Raw genomic sequence first — 27,054 nt, 5'->3', positions numbered from 1 at the left:
TTGTATCATTTAAGATTAGGGCCATAAAATCTTTAAAATTAAGAAATAGGGTTAATTATTTTAATGACTTTTTATATGTAGGTATAGCCACAGTGCTGAAGTTCAAGTTCGACTTCAGTTCTTGACTTGTGTGTTTTCAACCCTGGGATCACCTGATCACTTCAGTAAGTTTTTAAATCAGTATTTTAATCAGTTTTTAGAACTGTATTGATCCTTGGAGAAGAGTCCAGTGAAATATACTCATGCATTTTGATTTCTTTAGTCATTAGATTTTTCTCAATAATGAATGTCTTCTCAGTATATATGGCAATATGAGCATGAGCTTGATACATTTTTACTTCAGTCTCTGAAAATGCCAGTTTTTCAATGGATAAATGACTCCTATCAAGAACATACCATGTTAGGGTGATTACATCTTTTATTACCTTTGGTTATAGAATCTTCCTATCACCCCAGTTGGAAACAGATACTGTCTACATATTATTATCAGAGCTAATCTTACCCAATATTGCTTGGTTTCATAGGTGATAGAAACATTTAGAGACCCTAGTTTTATTTAGATTAATCTCAAACTCAATTTCATTAACAGTTAACCTTTAAAAAATTAGAGATTGGTCAGGTATATTCAGAGTGTGAACCATGTCCAAATCTGCATGCTAATGTTCTCACAAGAGAGAAGGAAGATTTATTTATTTATTTATTTATTTATTTATTTATTTATTTATTGCTTGCTTGCTTGCTTGCTTGCCAGATCTGCTTTTCTCTTACTAGACTATGTTATGTCTCACTCCCCACACTCTTTATGTGTGTTCATATCAGTAAACCTCATTTGTGAGGACAAAGTCAAACGGATAAGTATCTTACTAGCCTGAGAGGTGTCATTACTCTTTTTAAGTCCATATCTGTGCTCGAGATGCACCAGGTGTTTTTTTTTTTCAAGTTGAGTTATTTGTAACAAATCCCACTGACATTGTTATACCAACAGATTTCAAAATGAAGACTCCTGTTTTTTATAGGAAACTAGTGTCTCATGTTACTAGGTCATTTATCATCCATTATTATAGATAACATACAGGAAATAAATAATATAAAATGTAAAAACCCTATCTTATTCATGGAGAAGTCAAGCCAAAACAAGTATTATCAGCATAAATAATTTCATGTGTCCACTAAGTTTCATGTTGGCTCATGGGATAATGTTAACCACTCTTCTATTTGAATAATGAATTATTTATTTTGCTGCTCCCATCACAGTAAGCACAGTATAAATTCTTTGTACATTATAGCCACTGTCCAGATAGAAACAAGTTGAAAATTTCACTTTTCCCAGATCATAATTGTACTTTTACTGGTACAGTTCCTGTCAGGTATAATATGATCACTCCAAAGTTATATTCAGTGAGTTAATACTGATTATTAATGTATCAACAAATATCATTTTTAAAAACTTAAAGCAATAACAGAGCATTGCCTATTGAATGTGGATTGGTGATTCAGCCATTTATAAATACACCTCTGTTTTATTATTTAATTTATAATTAACTTGGGTACTATTTTTTAGGACTGTTATCTATTTTCTTCACTCATCTCTCTTTCTTAATTAATGTGTTTAAGTTATTATATACCCTAAAGGTTGTTTCTAGTTTTATGATGACTCCCAGAGGCACAAAGTTGTTCTTAGAACAAATATTTTGAACATTAACTACTTCTGTGAGAAACTGATAGGATACTGTTTGTTTGTTTGTTCTTTACTAAAAAAGAAATTTGTCTATTGAAGGCAAGAGGATACAAGCAATATAAAAATCAAAAGCTTATCTGGCTTTAATTGGCTTTTCTTTCTCCTATTGAATGGGCTGGGATTTTGCACACACACACACACACACACACACACACACACACACCGTTAATCCTCACCCGAGAATATTTTCCCATTGATTTTTAGAGAGAGTGGAAGGGAGGGGGAGAGATAGAGAGAAGGAAACATTGTTGTGAGAGAAACACACTGATTGGTTCTGTCCTGCCTATGCCCCAACCAGGACTGGGGATAGAGCCTTCAACCAAGGTATGTGCCCTTGACCAGAATCAAACCCACGGCCCTTCAGTCTGAGGGCCAATACTTTATCTGCTGAGCCAGACGGCTAGGGCTATTTGTATAATTTTTAAGTGTCCCAATCTGCTCATGAAATTTCATACAGGGGGAAGCTGTGGGGCACATATTCCTTAAGTGACCCATTGGGAGAACTGTTATCAGGGTGGAAGTAACTGCTCAGTGCTGCCTACTTCCTTTCCTTCATGTATATTGCAGATGTCATTGCATGTGATGGTGAGCTTGACAGTTAGCTTAAAGCAGCTCTGGAAGCCCACTCTGCTGTCTTGGCACTCGTCCAGGTCCTTCATTATTGTGTTTACGTCAGAGGTTCTTTTTGATTTTCCAAAAGTCCAGGGAACTCTTTTTTCATGAGTACTCTCAGGTCCTCCTTTGCTAAGTAGCCTTTATTCCTAGCAAATTTGTGAAACGTGAACATCATGGTTTCCATGGCGTGTTCCATTTTGGTGAGGTCTTCGCGGGAGGCGTGGCAAGATTGTTTGGCTGGCTAGGACTGGTGACCCTAGGATATTGTTTTTCTGCTTAAACTCTTTAGACTGGTATTGCTTCTTGGTAAATATTTTCTGAGGGTTCCTCCCCCCCCCCCCCCCCCCCCCGCGTCCCCCCTCACCCCCCCATGTTCTGGATCTCATCTACTTTTTCCAAGAAAGAGGTTTCTTATGATTCTGTCATAACTTCATATCCCTTCTGATTCTGGGGGGCAACCCCAGGCTTTGGAACCCCTTATGATATACTTTAGAAATCCATGTGATGCTTTTATTTCTATCCTTTTAGATTGTCTCATTTATCCATATTCAGACTTGTGATTGCCTTTAATGCCTTCTTTTTGAATAATTCTTTGACTTCCTTCTGTCACACTTTGGAATTATTTAATACTTGGGTCAAAGTACCATACAGATTTCATCTCATTACTTTAGCTTCCCAGCTGATTGTATCCCCTGATGTGTCGTTGTTCTCTGTTTAGGCAATCAGTTCCATTTTGCTTTATCAAAAGGATCCTTTTTTTTCACAGTTCACAAAAATAATGTTTATTAGCATGCATTGTTTACCAACTGTGTGCATAGAATGAGCTTTGAACATGGTATCCACACTGTTCTTAATGCTTAAACCTTAGAACTGATTCCTCAACTTTTGGGGTTACTTTCCTTTAATTATGTGTACTTTAATACAATAATATGTCCATACTTTAGGAAGAATGATTTTCCAGATTAAATGACTCTTCTAGGATATTATGTAAGTTGTATGTTTTTAGATAATTTATATATAGGTTATATTTAACTACATTTGAAAGCATACTTATGTGAAATCTCTTACAAAGTAATTATAAAAGGCTATAAAACATCTATATTTTTTGACATATTGGTGCTTCTAATACATTGAATTACGATCAAAACATTGTATGGTATCATGATTCAAAATTTGTAATTTTTATCTAGGGTTAAGTTTAGAGCAAGTTGACATTTTATGGCATTGTTTAGTAGAAGATTCTGAGTGTTATGATGATGCACTCCATTGGTTTTTAAATCAAGTTCGAAGTAAAGATCAACATGCTATGGGAATGGAAACCTACAAACATCTTTTCCTGGAGAAGGTAATTTTATTTCTTGACAGTTTTATTGTTTATATTGTTTTTCCATATTTCCTTTTGTCCCTTAAAATATAACCTCTGTAATGTTAATTTTTTATCTTTCAATGCTGTTTTTTTTAAAAAAGGTAAATGTACTGTTTTTCAGCAGCCTTTATATAGTTTTTGCCATTTAGATTTTGTTTTCATTTTGTCTTCTACAGTGTTTATATAAAAATGAATATTTAGTTTTTATTTACAAAAATACTCTGTTCCTTAACTAAAGTATTTATGCTAATTAGTGTTAAGTATTAATTCAGGCAAATACTTATAAGAAATGTGGAGAGTCTTTTATTTTTAAAATAACATTGTAGTTACATTTTCAGGAGTGTATACACATCCACAAGTGTAGAGTTGTATTCTGTGACTCTTCCTTAGTTAAATAGGTTGGGGTTTCAGCCAGTCTTCTGGCAGATGTAAACCAATATTCAGAATTTTTTGTACATCCCTGGGAAGGCAGGAATTGCTGTAATGATAATAATGACATTCTTCTATCTAGTTTTTGTTCTCCTTTATCAGATGCAGCAATTGGTTCAGGTGATAATTTTTAATTTGAATTTTGAGAACATTGATAATAACAGAGCAATAAACTTTTTAAATTATCTGTGTGCTTACTTTTGAGATTGTAACGGCTCTCTGCAAACTCTCACATGACCTCTGTGGTAGAATTGAGTAAATGTGAATGAGTACATGTAAATTAAGTCACTAGATAGTTCTAAAGCAAAGCTACAAATAGACCCTCACTATCTTAATTTCAATCCTTGACTTACAAACTGTACATGTAGCTACACATCTCATAAATGTGCATGGTCTATGTATACAAAAAATGATAAAAATTTTTATTCATTTTCTCTGATTTGAGTCTATGTTCAGTGTAAAACTTGAAACAATTGAGATATGTTTTAATTATAACCTGAATAAAATTTTCATTAAATTATCTATTTTAATTTTTAAAACTATCATTGAAAATCTGAGCTGCTACATTTCTTTCTATAATGTTTTCAGTAAGATCAAATTTAATTTAAATCTCTCAAGTTAAATCCAGTAAAATAAAATGTTAACTTCACCACACTAAACCAGCTTAAAAATTTTTTTTTTTAAGATGCCCCAGCTAAAACCTGAAACGATTAGTATGACTGGTTTAAACCTGTTTCAGCATCTATGTAACTTGGCTCGATTGGCTACCAGTGCCTATGATGGTGGTTCAAACTCTGAGGTAAGGATTTAGACTTGTCATTTTATTAGGTCAGCTTGTGGGAGTTTTGTTTTATTCCTCAAATTAGATTACTGAATTATGTTATACTAGAGGCCTGGTGCATGAAAATTCATGCACTGGAGGGGGTGTCCCTCAGCCTGGCCTGCCCCCTCTCACAGTCCGGGAGCCCTCAGGGGCGGGAGGCTACCCGGTGATCAGGGGAAGGCGACGCCCCATCACACCTCTGCTGCTGCCACTGCCGGCACTGCGAGCCTCGGCTGGCCCTGGTTACTTGAGCCTCGGGCGGCCCTGGGCGGCTGGGCAGCCACCATCCGAGATTTGCCTGAACCTCGGGCCGGCCCTGGGTGGCTGGGCAGCCGCTATCCGAGGCTTGCCTGCTCCTTGGGCCGGCCCTGGGTGGCTGGGGGGTGAGGGGACTGGGGGACGCTTGAGGCAGGCGTGCAGAGCAGCCGGATCCGCATGGGTGTGGGCCCGGCCATGCTGCGCTCCTGCCGCCCCTGCTGGGCTCAGGGGACTGGGCGCCGCCATCTTTGAGGGCGTGGCAGTCAATTAGCATATCCCCCCTTATTGGCTATGTGTGCCACCATCTTTGTGAGGGCATGGTGGTCAATTAGCATATTCCCTCTTTATTAGATATCTTTATTAGATAGGATAGTTTATCAAGCATTGAATTTATGTAGACTTTTATTCTTAGATTTTAGAATAAAAGTTTTATAAAGCAAATTTGATGACTTTTCATTACCAGTGATAATCTTGTTTGTGCTTAATGAACTTGTTGCACATTCTTTGATTAATAGAGAAGAGGCTACCTGAGTGTTCTTTTAGTCCTCTAAATACTCCCAGATAATATAAATAGTTTTATCAATTAGAAGGTTGATTTGTCTAAAATCTGATTTTAATGCCTCTTGTTGAGGCCAAAACTTTTAGTTGCTCTTGGGCAGTTACAGAGTTCTTATTGGTAACCTCTATTCTGGAATAGAATCTATATAAGTCATCTTTGACTGAGTCATATAATCAGTTTATTAGCTGAAACTCTCACAAGTTGCTAGTCTTATCTCTAGTTTAGAGTTCCATTTGCCTGATTGATTGGGTTTTGTTGAATGCATTATTTCTAGACTCTCCTGATACAGACTATTATTTGAGTCTTCCTCATTGGACATTCCATCTTATTGATAGTTTTGATTTATGTATTATCCATTCACATTTTTCATTACTTTTCTTCAGAAGTTTGAGTTGTGTTATAATGACAAAGGTATAGAAAACTGATGTTAAACTTATGTGGTAAAGAATAATTATATCTAGAGTGCTTTTATAGTATTTGCCTACTTTTCTTTCCTTATTTGAATAGTGTTCTTTTTTTAAATTTAATTTTTTGGCTCTAACTTTTACTTTGATAGTACTATGATAAATTTCAATTTGTGATTTCAGACAACCAGACATACTCTAATTTTGAGATAGTACTGCTTTTTATGTAGATGTTGTAAACACTATGGCTGTTTAGTCAATTATCAGAAGGATATCTTACTTTACCCCACCCAGTTTTTAAGAACTTACATTCTCCACATTTTCTGTGGTTTTCAGGAAAACATTTTTTTTTTTTTTGTCATCTCATAGTTAACCTAAATTTAAGTAACAACTTGGGTTAACATTTTAAAAAATTTTCTGTGAATTCTTGTAAGCAGTGACTTTATCAGAGTAAGTTGTATGAAAGCATTGAATCATTATTATGCTAATAATTTTGTGTGTTTTTATTCCTTTGTAGCATGTTTGGGGACTTTTTACCACTATGTAGTCTTTTGAGTTACTGAACATTACACACATACACAGTCAACTGCTTTATAAATAAGTATTTTTACAATCAATACAGCTATATCTCAGTAACTGAGGAAATTTTCAAGGCTTTTGTCTTTTATATTATCTTCTATATACATAAAAGGCTAATATGCAAAGTGTCCCTTTGGGAGTTCGACTGGGAGACTGGGACTTCGATCGAGGTGTGGAATGAAGGAAGGCCCCTGGCCAGCAGCTGGAAGGCCCCAATCGGCCCTGATCGTTGGCCAGGCCTAGGGACCCTACCCGTGCATGAATTTTGTGCACCGGCCTCTAGTTATTTAATAACTAAGTAATAGGAATTACCTTTTAAATATTTTATAGGATATTAAAACTTTTTGATGTATGACTCTTAAATTAGTTACTTCAGTCTTATCATTTGCATTATTTGACAAATAATAAAATAGATGTTGTCACATTTTTCTTTTTTAGCTTTGTGGTATGGACCAATTTTGGGGCATTGCTTTAAGAGCACAATCTGGTGATGTCAGTCGAGCAGCTATCCAGTATATTAACTCCTATTATATTAATGGTGAGTTATTTGAAATATTCCCTAATGGATAATTTTTTATGTGGAGATTTTTAGTTTAGCTATAGTTAATTTTCTTTATATAGAAAAAACAAGAATATAAGATAGATTCACATGTCTAAACATCTGACTTTCAGGTAAAACTGGTTTGGAGAAGGAACAAGAATTTATTAGTAAGTGTATGGAGAGTCTTATGATAGCTTCTAGCAGTCTTGAACAAGAATCACACTCAAGTCTCACTGTTATAGAAAGAGGACTTCTTATGCTGAAGACACATCTGGAAGCATTTAGGAGAAGGTAATTTTTTTATACCACATTAGAATGAATTTCAGACTTTTTTATTGCTGACATGTCCAAAAGCATTCTTAAAAGAGGGGTTTTTTTGGAGGCAGGTAGAAAGCATAACTTACCAAAAATGAAGTGCTAGTTATAGAATTAATTTTTGTTCATTATATGTAACATATAGTGGTGCAATAGGCAATATAGATTTCTGGTGAATATTGCAGAGCTTTAAAATCATTAGGTTGTGAGAAGGTATGCATGAATAAGAATTTCTAGTCAGAATTCCATCACTACTAAAGTATTACGAAAATTGAAAAGGCAGAACACTACCAAAAACAGTTGCACTAAAACCCTTGCCAAGAGCATCAAATAATCTCTCATAGTTGAACCAAGTTGAGGTTGTTTCATTTGCTTTTTTTTTTTCTTCCTGGACTAGGAGAAAGTATTTTAATTTTGAATTTCCATTTACCATGGAAACATGATAAAAAATTCTGTTAATGAATATCTGTATAATTAATTTAGACATACCCTGTGTAATACAGAAATAAAGCAAATTAACAGTTATGAATGTATCGACTGAAGTGAAAGGTGAGTAGTTTTAATTAAGAAATTCTGTGTAGTAGAAATCATGAGTTAATGTAAAAGTATAAAAACTGTGTTGTGCCCTGGCCGGTGTTTCTTACTGGTTAGAATGTCGGCCAATGCACTGAAGGATCTCCAGTTTGATTCCCAGTCAAGGGCATGTACCTGGGTTGCAGGTTCAATCCTGGCCCCTTGTGGGAGTGTGTGGGGAGGCAACCAATTGAAGTCTCTCACACATCGATGTTTCTTTCCCCATCTCTCTCTCTCTCTCCCCCTCCCTCCATCCCTTCCACTCTTTAACAATCAATGGAAAAAATATCCTTGGGTGAGGATTAACAACAACAAAAAAATGTGATGAAAAAAATTGTTAAAATTAATGACTTCTTTGAACTTCAGAGCTTAGTTTGATCATGAAAATGCCATACAATTGACATTTATTGACATTTTTAAAATATATATATATTTTATTGATTTATTATAGTGAGGAAGAGAGAGGGATAGAGAGTTAGAAACATCCACCAGCTGCCTCTTGCACACCCCCTACTGGGGATGTGCCCGCAACCAAGGTACATGCTCTTGACCGGAATCGAACCTGGGACCTTTCAGTCCGCAGGCCGACGCTCTATCCACTGAGCCAAACCGGTTTCAGCTATTGACATTTTTTATTTAAAATATCAGGGAATATTGAACAAGGATGGTACTCTAGGCATTCCTTATACACAACATGACTATGATTAAAACATTTGGGTATTGTAACATTTTTTACTTTGATTATGATTGAAATTGGTGGAAATTCTATTTAAATAATTCTTTTTGTTTTTAAAGAATGTCTAGTGAACTCTAAATTTTTGCACAGAAACTAAACACTGCCAGGTAACTTGTACCACTTTTACAAATAAGAATAAGCAAATGTGGTGATGTTGTATTCAAATTAATAAATACTCATAAAATTTATATGTTACACTAAGATAATACTATAGAAAATAGTATCAGATAGTTACTGTTATTGATATAAATATATACAGGGTGGACAAAACTAAGTTTACAGTTGTTTGTATGGACAATAATGAAATAGTTAATAAATAAAAAAAGGAGCTGTGCTTCATGTACTCACAAATGTAAACTTAGTTTTGCCTACCCCTATACATATATTCCAAAATTTTCTCTGTGCTGCAATGTCTACAAACAACAAAATAAAAAGAACCTGTTTGTTCAAACCCTTAATCCTTATATGATGTTAGCAGTGTTGTAAAATAAATACTTATTTAAAAATAAACTAAGGTTATTTAATTTTAGGGGTCACTAGTAGAGAAACTAGGAAACAATTGAATATTTAAAAAACTAAGAGGTAGTTTAATGATTTATCTAGGCATTTTCATGCAAATCTTTGTGCATTGTCGTTGTACAGTTTCAAGTACTTAATGTGGTCAGTGCTACTATTAATTTAAAATTGCTAACATTTATAGAATGAAAATATAAAGTAATTATTGTGTTTATATATTCCTTATATTAAGAGAGTAAATAAAAATGTCTCTTTTAAAGGTTTTTTTTTTTTTTTTTTTTTTTTTAAAGATAAGGTTATAATAAAACAGTGGTTCTCAACCAGAAGCAATTATGTTTCCTGGAGGACATTAGGTAACTTCTGGAAACATTTTTGATTATCATAGCTTAAGGGAGAAGGGGGTACTATTGGCATCCTTGGTCTCTACCTACTAATGTAGTAGGTAGAGACCAAGGATGCTAGTAAAAATCCTACAGTGCATGAGATAGCTCCCCTCCTCCCATAACAAAGAATTATTGGGCCCAAAAAGGTTGTCTAAGATTAATTTTTTGCTTAGTAATAGAAGCCGGACATTGGCCTGCTTCTAGGAAATAAAGTCCATTTTATTCTCTTACTTTACCCTCTTTTTATTCCAGAATTGATGATTAGATAAGATATTGATGATTTTTCTTATGTAAAATTAAGATACCCTGGATCCTGTCTTCAACAACTAAAAATCACTTGGAAAATTGACTAATATTTAGAGTGTCATGTTAGATGCTTAATGTGTCCTTTGAAATATTAGTCTTCGTAATTCAGTTTAGCAGTCATGGAATAAGTCCACAAAATTCTGTTAGGCTGCTTAACATATATTTACTAGAAAAATTTCTGTCTCTGAAAAAATATTTTTAGTACCCTTTTTCCCCTTCTTCTGAATGTAGGAATTACAACTTGCTATTTAAGTTTAATTCAATATGATGAGCCTAAACTTAGTGCTTTTATTTTGGAAAAAAAATTAAACTTAATGCTATTGATAGACTCAATTGGAATTTGCTAGAACCTTTTGTAGGCTTTTTCATTTTGTGAAATAATAAAAACTTCAGTAATATTAAAATGTTTCAAAATGATATCCTTCCTATGTGTGGTTTTTGTGTGTTTTAGGTTTGCATATCATCTCAGACAGTGGCAAATTGAAGGCACTGGAATTAGTAGTCATTTGAAAGCATTGAGTGACAAACAATCCCTGCCACTAAGAGTTGTATGTCAGCCAGCTGGACTTCCTGACAAGGTAGTTGCATAGTTTTAGTTTCCAAATTGATAACATTTCCCAGTTCCAATATCTGTTCTTTTTGTATTTTTAAATTGGTTGCATCTCATATTTCAGATGACTATTGAAATGTATCCTAGTGACCAGGTAGCAGATCTTAGGGCTGAAGTAACTCATTGGTATGAAAATTTACAGAAAGAACAAATAAATCAACAAGCTCAGCTTCAGGAGTTTGGTCAAAGCAGCCGAAAGGGAGAGTTTCCTGGTAAGTCCAATAGTTACAATTTTCATATTTCTTAGGTTGCATTATAGTAACAACTTTGAACCTTTACTTCTTTGAAGACTACCAGCCATGTCTGTGGCTCCCACTCACCTTCCCCTATTCATGGTATGATACCATTCATTCTTAAGCAGGAGTTATAATAGTTACTTCAGATGTTACTTGTAAACATTTTTCTCTCCCTTTTTTCAAAAATTTCTACTTTTGGAGGTTATTTGATGACCACTGTGGGAAATAATAATTTGTTTCCATGTACTACTACTTGGTAACCAATAATTTGTTTTGCCATTTAGATATATTTTGTTTTTGTTGTTCTTCAGAGCATATGAAAATAATGTACCCTTTAATTCCACCTGTGCATTTCTCCCCTTCCCTCCAAAAAAGTATCATATTAAGAAATTTTTCATGTGGGCCTGAAAGGTATATTTGATTTCTGCATTACTGTTATGACTAGTACATTTTAAAAACATACATTTTACTGGTTTTTAGAGAGAGGAAGAGAGAGGGATAGCGACTTAGAAACATTGATGAGAGAGAAACATCGATTGGTTGCTCCTGTATGTCCTCTATTAGGGATCGAGCCCGAAACCTGGGCATGTGCCCTGACTGTGAATTGAACCATGACCTCTTGGTTTATGGACCAAGGCGCAACAACTAAGCCACACAGGGTGGGCGACGACTAGTGATTTCTAGTGTCTTTCTATAACATATAAAATATGAGCTAATCAGAGGATTGATGATAAAAGCTGTTAATTTTTCTTAAAATTTAAGGGTCTGAAATTATCACAGGCTACATACATATTTAGGGGGAAAATCTTAACAGTTTTAAAGCTTGTTTTTAGATTTTAACATGACTATGCAAGATGATAATTCTTGGACATTTTTTACTAAAGAGCTAACCATTTTACTACAGCGTGCTTGATTAAGGTGAAACCATGTATATCTTCTAAAGTAGCAGATCTTAAATTTTTCTTGAATAATGAATAAATATTCTTGATACCAGGTGTACCAGTTAATAATTCGGATTGTTTTCAGTAGATGGAGTTACACATATGTTGATATATATGCGATTTGATATGTATGCTATTTTGTTGTATTGACAGCAAGTTTCAAAATTTCATATGTCAAATTTTCTGAAGGTGTTAACATCATAGATATTTACGCTTAAAAATGTCAAATTTCGTGCCAAAAAAAAGCATTTGCGGGAAGTTATAATTCATTACTTTATTTTGAAGAAAAGTGCTGCTGCAAGTTATCATATACTTCAGGAAGCGTCTGGTGAACATGCTCCATCTCGAGATACTTGTGAACGCTGGTTTAAACGCTTTAAAAGTAATGATTTCGATGTGGAAGACAAAGAACGTCCAGGTCAACTGAAAAAGTTTGAAGACCAACAATTACAAGCATTATTGGGTGAAGCTGCGTGTCAAACTCAAAAACAACTTACAGAAAGATTAAACGCTTATCAGCAAACAATTTACAATCATTTGCAAGCAATGGGAAAGATACTAAAGGAAGGAAAATGGATGCCACATCAACTGAATGAAAGACAAATGGAAAACCAAAAAGTCATCAGTAAAATGTTGCTTCAACCGCACAAAAGAAAGTCTTTTTTGCTTCGAATTGTGACTAGCGATGAAAAGTGAGCTTATTTTGAGAATCACAAACACACAAAATCATGGGTTGACCCAGGTCAACCATCAACATAGACTGCAAGGCCAAATCGCTTCTGAAAGAAGACAGTGCTCTGCATTTGGTGGGATCAGGAAGGTGTGGTGTGTTATGAGCTTCTAAAACCAGGTGAAACCATTAATACTGATTGCTACCGACAACAAATAATCAACTTGAACCATGCTTTGAACGTAAAACGGGCAGAATGTGCCAGAAGACATGGCAAAGTTATTTTGCTTCATGATAACGCACCATCACACACTTCAAAACCAGTTAAAGACACATTAAAAATTGGGTCTCTGAATGGTTTGCCTCAAAACAAGAAAGTTCTCTTGGGATGGTATTCACAAATTATCTGAAAGATGGGGAAATGTTTAGCTAGCAATGGGCATCCTATATAATAAAAGGGTAATATGCAAATTGACCATCACTCCACAAAGATGGCTACACCCACAGCTGAGGCCAAGTTCCCATAAGGAGCCTTAACGAGCAATCAGCAGGGATCTGAGGCTACGCCCTCCCGCGCCCCTGTGGGGCTTGACAGGGGACCTTAGGCTGTGTCCCCCACCCGGCAGGGCTTGACACGGGATCTCAGGCCACGCCCCCCACCCGGTGTGGCTTGACGGGACCTCAAGGTGCACTTCCTGTCCTGGTGCTGGGCTAGGGTACCTCAGGCTGCTCCCCCTGCCCCAGCGCCAGGCCGGGGGGGACCTCAGGCCACACCCCCAATGAGGTGGGGCTTGACAGGATTTTAGGCTGCGCCGCCCCACCCCCCACCCCCCACCCCCCCGCCCCAGCACTGGGCCAGGGGACCTGAGGCTGCGCCCCTCTGCCTGGCTGGGCTTGACAGAGGACCTCAGGCCGTGCCCCCCACCCAGTGGGGCTTGACGGGGGACCTCAAGGTGCACCCCCAGTGCTGAGTTGGGGGAACTCAGGCCGCACCCCTGCCCAGCGGTGCTTGACGCGGGACCTGAGGCTGTGCCCCCCTGCTGGTGGGGCTTGACGGGGCACCTCAGGCCATGCACCCCACCCAGCGGGGCTTGAGAGGGGATCTCAGGCTGTGTCCCCCACCTGGCGGGGCTTGATGGTTAGGGTTAGGGTATATCCCCAGTAGGGGGTGTGCAGGAGACAGCTGATAAATGTTTCTCTCTCATCGATGTTTCTAACTCTATCCCTCTCCTTTCCTCTCTGTAAAAAATCAATAAAATATATTCTTTTAAAAAATAAAAGAAGAATAATATACAGAGGTCCAACAGCAGACTAGAGGATTGCAAGAACCAAGTCAAATATTTAAAATACAAAGAAGAAAAAAACACTCAACCGGAAAAGCAAAAAGAAAAAATAATCCAAAAATATAAAAATAGTGTAAGGTGCCTGTGGGACAACTTCAAGCGTACAACATCAGAATTATGGGGGTGCCAGAAGAGAGAGGGCTAGATACTGAAAACCTATTTGAAGAAATAATTACTGAAAACTTCTCCCACCTGGTGAAAGAAATACTTACAAGTCCAGGAAGCGCAGAGAACCCCAAACAAAAGGAATCCAAAGAGGACCACACCAAGACACATCATAATTAAAATGCCAAGAGCAAAAGACAAAGAGAGAATATTAAAAGCAGCAAGAGAAAAACAGTTAGTTACCTACAAGGGAGCACCCATACTACTGTCAGCTGATTTCTCAACAGAAACTATGCAGGCCAGACAGGAGTGGCAAGAAATATTCAAAGTGATGAATAGCAAGAACCTACAACCAAGATTACTCTACCCAGCAAAGCTATCATTCAGAATTGAAGGTCAGATAAAGAGCTTCACAGATAAGAAAAAGCTATAGGAGTTCATCACCAAACCAGTATTATATGAAATGCTGGAAGGTATTCTTTTTTTTATTTTATATATATTTTATTGATTTTTTACAGAGAGGAAGGGAGAGGGATAGAGAGTTAGAAACATTGATGAGAGAGAAACAGCAATCAGCTGCCTCCTGCACACCCCCCAATGGGCATGTGCCCACAACCAAGGTACATGCCCTTGACCAGAATCGAACCTGGGACCTTTCAGTTTGCAGGCCGACGCTCTATCCACTGAGCCAAACCAGTTTCGGCTGAAAGGTATTCTTTAAGAAGAGGAAGAAGAAGAAAAAGGTAAAGATAAAAATTATGAACAACAAATACATGTCTATCAACAAGTGAATCTAAAAATCAAGTGAATAAAAAAATCTGATGAACAGAATAAACTGGTGAATATAATAGAATCAGGGACATAGAAAGGGAGTGGACTGACAATTCTTGGGGGGAAATGGGTGTCGGGGGTGCGGGAAGAGACTGGAAAAAAACCATACACCTATGGATGAGGACAGTTGGTGGGTGGGTAAGGGCAGAGGGTGGGGTGGGAACCGGGTGGAGGGGAGCTATGGGGGGAAAAAGAGGAACAATTGTGATCTGAACAATAAAGATTCATTAAATTAAAAAAAAGGTAATATGCAAATTGACCCTCACACCCTCACATGATGGCTGCCTCTGACCAGGACAGCAGGGGGTTAGTGAGGGACTACCAAATGACTGAACAAGCAGGCTGCGAGTGGCGACTAGGCCGGCGGGGGGGTTGGGGGGGCCTTGAGGGGCTACCAGGCCCGCAGGGGGGGGGCAGTTGTGGGTGACCAAGCCGGCAGGGGGGCATTTACAGGTGACCAGGCCAGTATAGGGGGCCATTGGGGGCAACCAGGTCGGCGGGGAGGGTCAGTAAGGGGCGACCATGCTGGTGGGGGAGCAGTGGGGGGCAATTAGGCTGGTGGGGGGGGGCAGTTGGGGCGACCAGGCAGGCAGGCAGGTGAGCAGTTATGAGCCAATGGTCCCGGATTGTGAGAGGGATGTCCGACTGCCGGTTTGGTGTCCGACTGCCGGTTTGGGCCCGAGGGTTCCCGGATTGGAGAGGGTGCAGGCTGCACTGAGTGGACCCCCTCCCCTACATGCACAAATTTCGTGCACCGGGCTTCTAGTATGTGTGTGTATGTGTATATATGTACACATACACACACATACACTCTTAAAATACAAATGTAGCATTCTACTTTCTCTCTCTTTCTCTCTCTCTCTCTCTCTCTCTCTCTCTCTCTCTCTCTCTCTCTCACACACACACACACACACACACACACACACACTCTTAAAATACAAATGTAGCATTCTATTTATACTCTCTGTCCTTATAGTGCTTCACATTCTTAGAGAACATTCTATATTAGTACCCATAGAAAATTACCTCATTCATTCACATTTTATTTTTAATTTAATTTTATATTTCTATCACCTTTATTTCCTCTATGTCCTCTACCACTTCAATCCAGCCTCCTTCACCCCTGCAGTCACCACACTGTCCTCATGTCCATCAGTTCTCTCATTTTTTTCTTCAATCCTTCCACCATCTCCCTCCCCCTCACCCCGGCCAGTACTGTCTGCCTGCTCTCTATGAGTCTGTTTCTGTTTTGCTTGTCTTTCTCTGACTGGCTTATTTCACTTAGCATAATGTTCTTCAGGTCTCTTATGTGTCGATATACAAAACAGTAGTCCTGTTGCACTCATTTCTGAAAATGGCTGTTTAGTGCCCAGCCTGTGGAGTTTATCTATACTAAGTTAATAAAAATTAACAATGTTTAAATTTAAATTAATTAAACTTTTCTATTAATTTTTTCTTTATTAAAATTTTTTTAAGTTAGACTTGACATACAATACTATATTAAGTGCAGGTATACAGCCCAGTGATTAGACATTATATAATTTACTAAGTGATCACCCTGATAAATCTAGTACCAATCTGAAATCAAACATATTTATTACAATATTATTTACTATGTTCCCTATGCTATACTTCTTAAACCCTTCCCCTTTTTTATCCATCTCTCCAACCAAAATCTTCTCTGTATATGTGAGTCTTTTTCTCTTCTGCTGGTTTATTTTGGTTTTTAGACCTATTTTGTCTGGTATGAGTATTGCTACCCCCGCTTTTTATTTGTTTCCATTATCATGATATATCTTTTCCATCCCTTTACTTTTAGTCTTTGTGTGTCTTGATATGTAAGGGTCTTGTTTTCTTATCCATTCAGCCTCCATGTGTCTTTTGATTGGAGTATTTAATCCATTTGCATTTAAAGTAATTGTATTTATTTATTTTTCTTAAAGCAGACCCTAACATTTCTTGTAATACCGGTGGTAAAGAACTCTAGTTTTTATTTGTCTGGGAAGTTCTTTATCAGTCCTTGGATTCTAAATGATAGCTTTCCTGGGTAGCATAATCTTGGTTGTAGGTCCTTGCTTTTCATCACTTTGAATATTTCTTGACACTCCCTTCTGGCCTGCAAAGTTTCTGTTTAGAAATCAACAGTCTTATGGGAGCTCCTTTGTAGGTAACTAACTGCTTTTCTCTTGCTGCTCTTAAGATTCTCTCTTGATGTGAGCCTCTTTGGATTCTTCTTGTTAGAGGCTCTCTTGCTTCCTGGACTTGTAGGTCTATTTTCTTCACCAAGTTAGGGAAGTTATTCATCTTATTTTTTCACATAGTTTCTTTCTTTCTTTTTTGCAGAGTTTCTTGATCCTTTGCTCTCTCTCTTTTCTCCTGGTAGTACCCCCATGATGCGAATGCTGAAGTTGTCTCAAGGGACTTTATTATTATCCTCATTTTTTTTTGGAATTTTTTTTTTTCTGGTCTGATTGCTTTCTGCTTCCTTATCTTTCAAATTTCTTGTTTGATCCTCTGCTTCATCTTCTCCACTGTTGCTTCCCTATAATGTATTCTACATTTCAGTTAATGAATTCTTTATTTCTGTTTGGATCTGTTTTATCTCCATTTTAATGTTTCCTCTTTGTTGATGTTCTTACTAAGTTCATCTACTCTTCCCCTTTGTTCATCCTTACAACCAGTGTTTTGAACACTGTATCTAGTAGATTGCTTGTCCCTGTTTAGTTCTTTTTCTGTTCTTTCATTTAGGACACATTTCTTTGTCTCTTCATTTTGTCTGCCTCCCTGTGTTTGTTTCTGTGTTATTAGGTAGAGCTGCTGTGTTTCCTGGGCTTGGTAGTGGCCTTATGTAATAGGTATCCTATAGGGTCCAGTGGCAAAGCCTCCTGGATCACACGATTTGGACGTAGGACTAACTGTGATCACCATGGAGGATCAGCTGTGCAGGGGATGACCTCACAGAGCAGGACTTACTTCATCAGGGCTCTGGTGCCTGTTGAGATCTTCCCCTTTTGTGTGTCCTTTGTGGAAGAAGTTTCGTGGTGCTTCACCGTGGCCTGAAGCTGTCCAGCAGATGTGCTGTCTTTAGGGCCTGCTGGAAGTTGCAGGCCAAGGTCAGCTCCATCTGTATTCTGCCTGGGACCACCTGGAATGGTTGCTACTTGTGCTGGGCGTGGAGGTGCCCAGGAGAGGCCATGTTACTAGTGTCGGGCCTGGGGCCACTTAGCGAGACATACGCTGCATGCGTAGCTATATGCTGCTTGTTTGAGAGATTTTAGGAACGTTTGAATCATTAATCAAGAGGGGCCCTTTGGCCCAACTAGCGTGGCTTAGTGATTGAGTGTCGACCTATGAACCAGGAAGTCACACTTCAATTCTCAGTCTAGCACATGCCCGGGTTGCGGGCTTGATCCCCAGTTGGGGGCGTGCAGGAGGCAACCAGTCAATGGTTCTCTCTCATCATTGATGTTTCTCTTTTCTCTCCACTCTCTTCCTCTCCAAAATAAAAAAATACAGGGCAGTTTATATGTAAAAGCCACTGGGAATGGCTTGAATGGGACCAAAAGTTGGTTGGTTGGGGGTCTCAGGGAATCAACAGGGCAGGGTGAACTGTGTTAGCCAGGTTGATGGAGACTCAGATATGGCTCCTGTTTGCCAGCTCTTTGAGGGGAGGGCTCAGTAAAGGAAAAATGAATGACTTCTGATAACACTTCTGTCTGGGAGAAAGCTGCCCCTCCAGCTTTTGTCGTGATACCAGACAATTCACTTCCTCCCATATGTCCCTGGTGCCTTTCCAGCTGCTTCCCAGTATTGGAGCTCAGAGCGAGTGAGTTTGAGTAAGTTTGTATGCTGATCCTTTAAGAGGAATGCCTGAGACTCCAGCAGTTCTCTGTCCTACTCTGCCACAATCCCCTCTGGTTTTATAGCCAGAAGTTATGGGAACCCGAAGCTGGGGGGCGGGGTGTCTAATGTGGGGCTGGAACCTTTGCTCCTCGGGGGGTTACCTCTGCAACTGCGATATCCCTCATAATTTTTATCCACTGCACATGGGTGTGGGACCAGCCTATTCAGCGTCTCTGCCTCCCCTACCAGTTTTGATGTGACTTTTTTATATCTTTAGTTGTAGGACTTACGTTAAGCTGGATTTCAGGCAGTTGTGAATGATGGTTCTATAGTTTATTTGTAATTTTGATGTGGTTGTGAGAGAATTCAAGTACTGCATTTACCTATGCTTCCATCTTAACTGGAACCCCTTAATTTTCTTATTCTGTCAAGCTTTTTTTTTTAAAATATGGATTAAACAATACTTAATTTGAATGCCTGCTATGTTCTTGTACTGGGGAGTACAGCTGTGAACATAGTAAAATCTCTGCCTTTGTGAAATTGGATTTTTTTTTTTAATGAAGGAGAAACAGATAAATATATAATGTCAGATGCTATTAAGTGCTTTAAAAAAAGATAAAGCGGAATAAGGGATTGATAGTGAATTGAGGCCCTCTTTGTCCAGGGAGCATGCCCGTGCCATTCCTTTTCCCCTCTTCTTCCCCCACAAGGCACGTATCCCCTAACCTCTAAGGCAGTGGTTGTCAACCTTTCTAATGCCATGACCCTTTAATACAGTTCCTCATGTTGTGGTGACCCCCAACCATAAAATTATTTTTGTTGCTACTTCATAACTATAATTTTGCTACCCTTAATGAATCATAATGTAAATGTCTGTGTTTTCCGGTCGTCTTAGGCTCTACAGCAGCGGTTCTCAACCTGTGGGTTAAAGGGTCGTGGTATTAGAAAGGTTGAGAACCACTGCTCTAAGGGATCTTATGAGACTTGCAACCAGGGGAGCAATGGGCAGAGGCAGCTAGTCCCAGGCTGACCCCCTGAACCTGTCTCCAAGATCTCCTTTTTTTTACTTCCCAGTGAGCCAGAGTAGCCCAGCATAGGTTCTCTGGTGTGCCCTTCCTTGTTTCGTTGTCAAGTATGTTTTTGCTGTGGTCAGTAAATTCTTGCTTGCTTTTCAAAAAAATAAAATAGTCGATTGAGGGGGTAGGCGAAAGGCCTTACATTTGCTAGAGACGTGAAGCAAGTGAGGGAATGAGCTATTGAAATTCTGTGGAGGAACATTTTAGGTCTTGAGATGGGAACATTTTTGGTATTTTCAAGAAAGGGTAAGGAGGTTAATTGGCTAAAGCATATTTAGGTAGGGATGATGGTGGGAAATGAATTGATGGTGTGTGCAGCAAAAAGGACTTTATGCTTTCTGGAAATAAAATGCCTCAATCTGTTGAGTTTCTTGAATTTAACATAATCTGGGATGTTGTAACATATATTTTTTTCATGTCAGAACTATGCTTTAAAAAAGTTTTTCTGCATTATAGTTTATTTTACTTTGTTTTGGTGTGTAAGAACAGGGAAGAGAAAACTCAATCATTAAAAATACTTGCTGGGCCCAGGAGGTCAGGGTTCGCGATTCCCGGTCAGGGCATATGCCCAGGTTGGGGGCTTGATCCCCAGTGTGGGGCATGCAGGAGGCAGGTGATCAATGATTCTCTTTCATCATTGATGTTTCTATCTCTCTCACTTTCTCTCTGAAATCAATAAAAATATATTTTAAAAAATATTGGTTGGTTACTTGTATAATTAATGCATTAACGAATCTGATTCATCTGCATGTGTTGCTAGGGAAAATGCTTAGGTTCCCATAAAGCTCCATAGTGTTTTTTACTTGTAAAATTTTTTAAATGGTTAACACCTTGCTGACCCATCACAAGATAACTCATGTTTCCATGTCCAAACATCGCTGACCAGTAAAGGTGTGAAAGTAATGTAGAGTTTTAAAATTACTTAAAGTAAGTGCAGACACGAGTTATCTCATGACCGGTCAGCAAGGTGTTAAGCAGACAGGAATTGATCTCATTAAATTGATGCTAAATGATAATTTTATTTTAATTTTTAACTGCATAAGGTTAACTTGTACAACAGAAAATAATGCAGGAATCATGCTTAATACTGTCTCCACTTTGCTCAATAATTATAGTAAGCTTAATGTACCGTGAAATTAATTCCTATAACCATATTTTCATGTCAGCAAATAAGTTAACTCTTATAAAAGTGTTCACTTAGCTTTTCTCCTGTTTTTAAGGAGGCCTTATGGGACCCGTCAGGATGATTTCATCTGGACATGAGTTAACAACAGATTATGATGAAAAAGCACTTCATGAGCTTGGTTTTAAAGATATGCAGGTACATATAAATGTGAATTGGGTTTTAATAATCTATTTCCTGTTATAATCAGTAATGGAATATTTGAAGGTACAGTTTAAAAACAGTTCTTACTGCTTTTGTTATATTAAAATCATAAGTGAAGTTATTTTATACTTAAGAACTTTATATATCACACTATGCACACACACACACACTTTTTATTTGTTTTTCCCCCTATTGCTTCTACTTTTACAGATGGTTTTCGTATCATTGGGTGCACCGAGGAGAGAACGGAAAGGGGAAGGTGTTCAGCTTCCAGCATCTTGCCTACCACCCCCTCAGAAGGACAACATTCCGATGCTTTTGCTTTTACAAGAACCTCATTTAACTACTCTTTTTGATTTACTAGAGATGCTTGCATCATTTAAACCACCTTCAGGAAAAGTGGCAGTAGAAGATAGTGAGGTGACTTTATCATTTTATTTCCACAAAGTTTTGTTTTGTGTTTCTGTGGAGTGGAAAATAATTCTCGTTAATGTCTTACGAGTGGTAAAACTTAGGAAACCAATTATTTATTCATTAGCTATTTAAGTGTCTAACATGACCTAGGCATACTGTTTTAAAGTGTTGTTTTGCAAGGATCAAACTAAGCATAGTTTCGATTTTTATTGAATCCGGTGGGGAAGACAGATCATTGATATGCCAAACAGATAAATAGTTTCAGATCAATTAACAGGTAAATCATAGATAGAGATAGGTGCTAAGAGTGAGACGTGGCACGTAATTATTAGGACGTGGTGATAGAGATTCATTTATACTAGAGGCCTGGTGCACAAATTCATGCACGGGTGAAGTCTACCTGCCCTGACCAGGGCTGATTGGGCTGGGCCAGTGAGGGGGAGGGGCCCTGGGCAGTTGGTGGGCCAGCCCCACCTCCAGGTTGAATTCCGGTGTAACTCCTGGTTGAGGGGACAATTTGCATATTACCCTTTTATTATATAGGATATTATTCGGTCAAGGAAGGTTTCTCTGAGGTACACTATATATAATCTGGGGATGATGGGTAAAAAGGATCCAGCTAAATGAAGAGAGTGAGGAATGATTTGGATAGAGTAATTTTATATGATAAGGAGTTACAGGTCTAAGAATTGTTAGAGAGCTAGTGAGTAGAATGTGAAGGGTGATGAGAGGAATGAGATTGGAAAGGTAAGCAGAGCCAAACGAGCCATTGCAAGTTATTTCCATTTTACTCAAAGTAAAGTGGAGAGCATTAAAATATCTTAAGCAGAACACACATGTTCTTGTTTCTGTTTTAAAAGTAATAGGTTTGCTTGGCAAGGATAGAGAAAGGTGTAAAGAACCCAATTCACTAGTCCAAGGGAGCATTGATGGTACCCTGAAATAGAATGGTGGCAGTGGACATTAATTAAGTAGATATTAGGTCAAAACAACATAAGTTGGTGGTCGATTGGCTTAAGAGTAGGGATATACTTGGGTTTAGGAAGAAGGAAAACAGGTTTCTGGCTTGAGAAACTAGGTAGATTCCATTTGAAATTAAGAATGGGTGCCTGTGGGACATGAAGTGTAGATGTTAAGTAAGCATTTGGATATATGAGTTTGGAGCTCAGAGAAAAGGTTTGATCTTGAGAAGTAAGTTTGTGGGTTACCACTATAAAGATGGTATTTAAAGTCAGTATGTATAAGATCACCTAAAGCAGTAGTCGGCAAACTGTGGCTCGCGAGCCACATGCGACTCTTTGGCCCCGTGAGTGTGGCTCTTCCACAAAATAGCACGTGCGGGTGCGCACATACAGTGCGATTGAAACTTCGTGGCCCATGCGCAGAAGTCAGTTTTCGGCCTGGGCGGGTCTATTTTGAAGAAGTGGCGTTAGAACACTCAAGGGGCCAAAGAGCCGCATGTGGCTCGCGAGCTGCCGTTTGCCGACCACTGACCTAAAGGAATCAATCATTTCAGTCCATTGACTTTTTTAATGCCTTTAAATGGATTTATCCTAAAGGTTCATTGATTTTCTCATCCAGAGAATCATTATTTTGAGGTAGAGTGTCAATTAATAGTGGTGCTTTGATGGCTTGCCTTTAATGGCTACTGTTTCTTTCTTAAGAATGTTAAGTGACTTCTTTCTATGTTTCTAAAATGTATGTGATCATGGATGCAATGGTAGCCACTGAGTCCTCTATTCCTGATAGTTTGGTTTCTTTTGTGATGGTACATTCTTTTTTTTATTTATTATTATTATTTTTAACAAATGGCCCCAGGGATAGGGGACCAGGGGAGCAGGGAGGAGGGGAAGCGAGGCCCCAGCCCCATAACCCGTCTCACCCACCCCTTTTCCCCTTATATATTTATAATCTATATACAAAGCCGGGGGGGGGGGGGCGCAAGGGGAACTCCCTCAGGGTGGAGGCAACCTAGCCTCCTTGTCCCCGGGGGACCCAAGCTCTTCTGCCCATGGGGAAGACCCTTCTCAGGAAGGTGGCTCTGTCCGCTCCTAGGGCTTCAGCATCCAGTGTAGGGCATCAGGTGGGAGGCCTGCTGATGAAGGTCAATGTGCTGGGTGCAGAAGACACCACTATAGGTGGAGGGTGGGGCTTTGAGATGGGAACTGAGACCAGAGAAAGACTTTCCATCTGGGGGAGAACATGGCGACCTGGGTCCCCCAAGGTTGCTGCTCAGTTTTTGATAATCCTGGAATAGCTTTAGCTCTACTGGGTGAAGCTCTGCTTGCCCCAAGCTAGAGAGGGAAGGGCCTGGCAGGTGAAGGCAGCACCTGAGGAGCAGGTGGGGGCCACACAGACAAAAGGGGGGTGGGGCTGCAGAGCAGGGTCCACAGGTAACAGAGAAGTGCGGGCAGGAGGCAGCACTGGTAGCAGGGAGCCAAAGTTCACCACAGGCAGCTGGGAGTCCACCATGAGTTAAATTCCTAAGAAATCTCACTTTTGTTCAAGCAGAATAATTAATAATTGATGCCCATGAACTCCCATTTTCTCACCTTTTAAATTTATGCCATAAATACTTAATGACTTTTTTTTTTTTAAATCCTCACCTGAGGATATGTTTTTATTGATTTTTAGAGAGAAACATCGATAGGTTGCCTCCCGAACACACCCTGACCAGGGATTGAACCACACAACCTTTTGGTGTATGGGATGACACTCCAACCCACTGAGCTACTACTTGGACAGGGTTTGATGACTTTTTACTTCTTTTGAGCACTATATTGGCATTTTAAAAGAGAAAAAGATAATTACAAGAATTCACCAGTGTTCCAGAAGGGTGCTAGTCTTCTATGTAGAATGTTATGGGAACATAAGGGAGAGGAAAAATTGGGGGGAGGATTTTGCAAAAGGAGAGTATTGAATATTGAGTCCAGCTGCTGATAAAAGTAAAGAGATACATTACAGATTTACAGAAAAGTAAATAACGTTTAAAAAACTTGGGAGTATGAGTATAGTGTAATCGTATATAATAAAAACCTAATATGCTAAGTGACCAGTCGACTGTTCAACCAATCAAAGTGTAATATGCTAATGATTTGCTAAGGCCATTCAACTGCTCGCTGTTATGTGCACTGACCACCAGGGGGTATACAGTCAACTGGTCGACCATTCGCTGTGACGTGCACTTACCACTAGGGGGCAAATGCCCCGACCGGTAGGTTAACTTGCTGCTGGGGTCTGGCCAATCGATCGGGACTGAGTGAGATGGGCCAGACGTGCCCTGGAACCCTCCCTCGGTCCCTCCCTGGCTGGACACGCCCTGTAGCCCTCCCATTGTCCTTCCCCGGCCCCATCGTGCACTGGTGGAGTCCCTCGGCCTGGTCTGTGCCCTCTCGCAATCTGGGACCTGTTGGTGGATGTCGAAGAGCTAGTTTCAGCCCGATTCCGCAGGCCACTCCCCTTGGGAGGGCGCCAGAAGCAGGGCTCATGTCTGGTGAGCACTGCAGCAGGAGCCTCTCCCAATCTGGACTGATTGGGCGCAAGCCCGCAGCAGGCGCAGTGGGGCCGGGATGAGTGGGAGCAGTGGGTAGGAGCTGCAGGCGAGGTTGGACTGTAGGTTTCGGCCCAGATCCCTGCAGGCCACCTAGAGGGGCCCTACCCATGTATGAATTTGTGGACCGGGCCTCTAGTACAAATGTAAGAACAGAAAAGGAGATTGTAACCAATACCATAAAGGATTGCATGAGTTTTTTTATTCACTGTGAAATGGATTGCCATCGTCATGGAAGGTTTTTTAGCAACAACATGAGATCATTTTCTGGGTTTGGGCTTTTAGAACAAAGTTTAAGTGTTAATGTGGAAGATGTCTGAGAGAAAACAAATACCAGAGCTGGAGGACCAATTAATAGGCCATTCCAAAGGCCTGAGGTGGAGGACCAGTTAATAGGCCATTGGAATAGTCCACATGAGACCTAAACAAAAGGGAAGCATTTATTTTTTTAGCAGGTATTTTATTGAATTTCATTTGTGGTAAGTATATCATTGTTGATGTGGAGTTTCTTGTTGTAAGACTGATTGGCCTGAAAGATAAAAATAAAGGACATTCACTGTGTGTGACCCATATTGTAGGGCCTTTGAGACATAACATAGAACATCCTGTATAATAAAAGGATAATATGCAAATTGTTCCCTCCACCAGGAGTTTGACTGGAGTCCGACCAGGGGCAGCCGGCCAACCAACCACCCTCGACCCCTCCCGCCCCCGATTGGCCCTTCCACCTCCCTTACCCCCAGCCAGCCTGGCCCCCTCGGCCCTGATCATTGTGGGCTGGCTGGACCCCACCTGTGCACAAATTGGTGCACCGGGCCTCTAGTAGTCCTATAAGATGGGTGAATTTTGTTTTCTTCGAATCGTTTTTTGTAGAATTTCATCCTTTTATTTTTTTAAAAACGGAGAGTTTAAAAAACAATAAATTCTATTTTACTGAAGAACTTTCACTGCCATTTTCCTAACTAAAGCAAAATTATTAGTTGGGTTCCTTCTCTTTTTTATTTTCAAATATATTTTTATTGATTTCAGAGAGAAAGGAAGAGGGAGAGATAGAAACATCCATGATGAGAGAGAATCATTGATCGACTGCCTTCTGCAAGACCCCCACTAGGGATCAAGCCCACAACCCGGGCATGTGCCCTTGACTGGAATTGAACCCAGGACCCTTTGGTCCGCAAGCTGATGCTCTACCCACTGAGCCAAACCGGCCAGGGCCCTTCTCTTTCTTTCTTAGCATTATGAAAAGCTAAATTTACTTTGAAACTCCATCTCTAACATTCCCTTGTCTTCTGACTATACTAGCTTTTTACCATTATACAAAAAGAACCAATTTACTTTTTATAGATGTATAAAAGATTCCTTTGGCAATTCCTATGTATTACATTTTTAAAAATTAATGACATCAGCAGTGGTAGGATAATAATATACAAATTCATACTCTGTGGAAAATTCCAAAACTATAAATGAGCTTTTGCTGCTTATTTAACTCTTTGGGTTGTGCTTTAATTAAAAAGAAAAAATAAGGAAACTTGCCCATTTCTTGCATATTTCCTGAAACATATTTAAATATTATCTCAGCACCTTATAGGTTCCAAATTTAACAAATGATAGTGGAGAAAAGTAGATTGTTAAAAACATTTTTTTTTCTTTCCTCTTAATCTCTGCTTGTCTGAGAATAAAATATAGGTATGGTTAGGCAAAATAAGAGGAACAAGTATACTAGTACTCTTTTCCCAAATGTAAGGTTAAGGGCTTAATTCACCAAGTCTTCATTGTACTTAGAATAGTAACCTGCAAAGGGGACATAGGTGATAGTCCTATTGAAATTTACTTGTACGTCTTCATAAAACAGATATTTTCACTGCTATTTGGAAAGTTTCCTAAGAAAAAGTGATAGAATTAAAGGGCTAGAATCAACTTGTTATTGAACACTTCCCAGAAAAGTGTTCAATAACAAGTTGAAAGAC

General features: G+C 39.1%; 1 protein-coding gene across 5 annotated transcripts in view; it reads left to right on the top strand.

Moving 5' to 3' along the window:
- Nucleotides 1–27,054, top strand: part of USP34 (ubiquitin specific peptidase 34) — a 239,468-nt gene that overhangs the window by 105,507 nt on the left and 106,907 nt on the right. For all 5 annotated transcript variants that reach the window (XM_079792022.1, XM_079792020.1, XM_079792024.1 and 2 more), the window contains 9 exons: nucleotides 82–164; nucleotides 3,544–3,698; nucleotides 4,834–4,947; nucleotides 7,210–7,309; nucleotides 7,444–7,603; nucleotides 10,593–10,719; nucleotides 10,816–10,963; nucleotides 21,017–21,117; nucleotides 21,334–21,543. In XM_079792022.1, the coding sequence (XP_079648148.1) occupies nucleotides 82–164; nucleotides 3,544–3,698; nucleotides 4,834–4,947; nucleotides 7,210–7,309; nucleotides 7,444–7,603; nucleotides 10,593–10,719; nucleotides 10,816–10,963; nucleotides 21,017–21,117; nucleotides 21,334–21,543 (1,198 nt within the window). The remainder of the gene's footprint in view (nucleotides 1–81; nucleotides 165–3,543; nucleotides 3,699–4,833; nucleotides 4,948–7,209; nucleotides 7,310–7,443; nucleotides 7,604–10,592; nucleotides 10,720–10,815; nucleotides 10,964–21,016; nucleotides 21,118–21,333; nucleotides 21,544–27,054) is intronic.

Source organism: Cnephaeus nilssonii (assembly GCF_951640355.1).
Source record: "Cnephaeus nilssonii genome assembly, chromosome: 15".
NCBI lineage: Eukaryota > Metazoa > Chordata > Mammalia > Chiroptera > Vespertilionidae > Cnephaeus > Cnephaeus nilssonii.
Note: the sequence above shows the minus strand (reverse complement) of the source record. Positions and strands in the feature narration are given on the sequence as shown.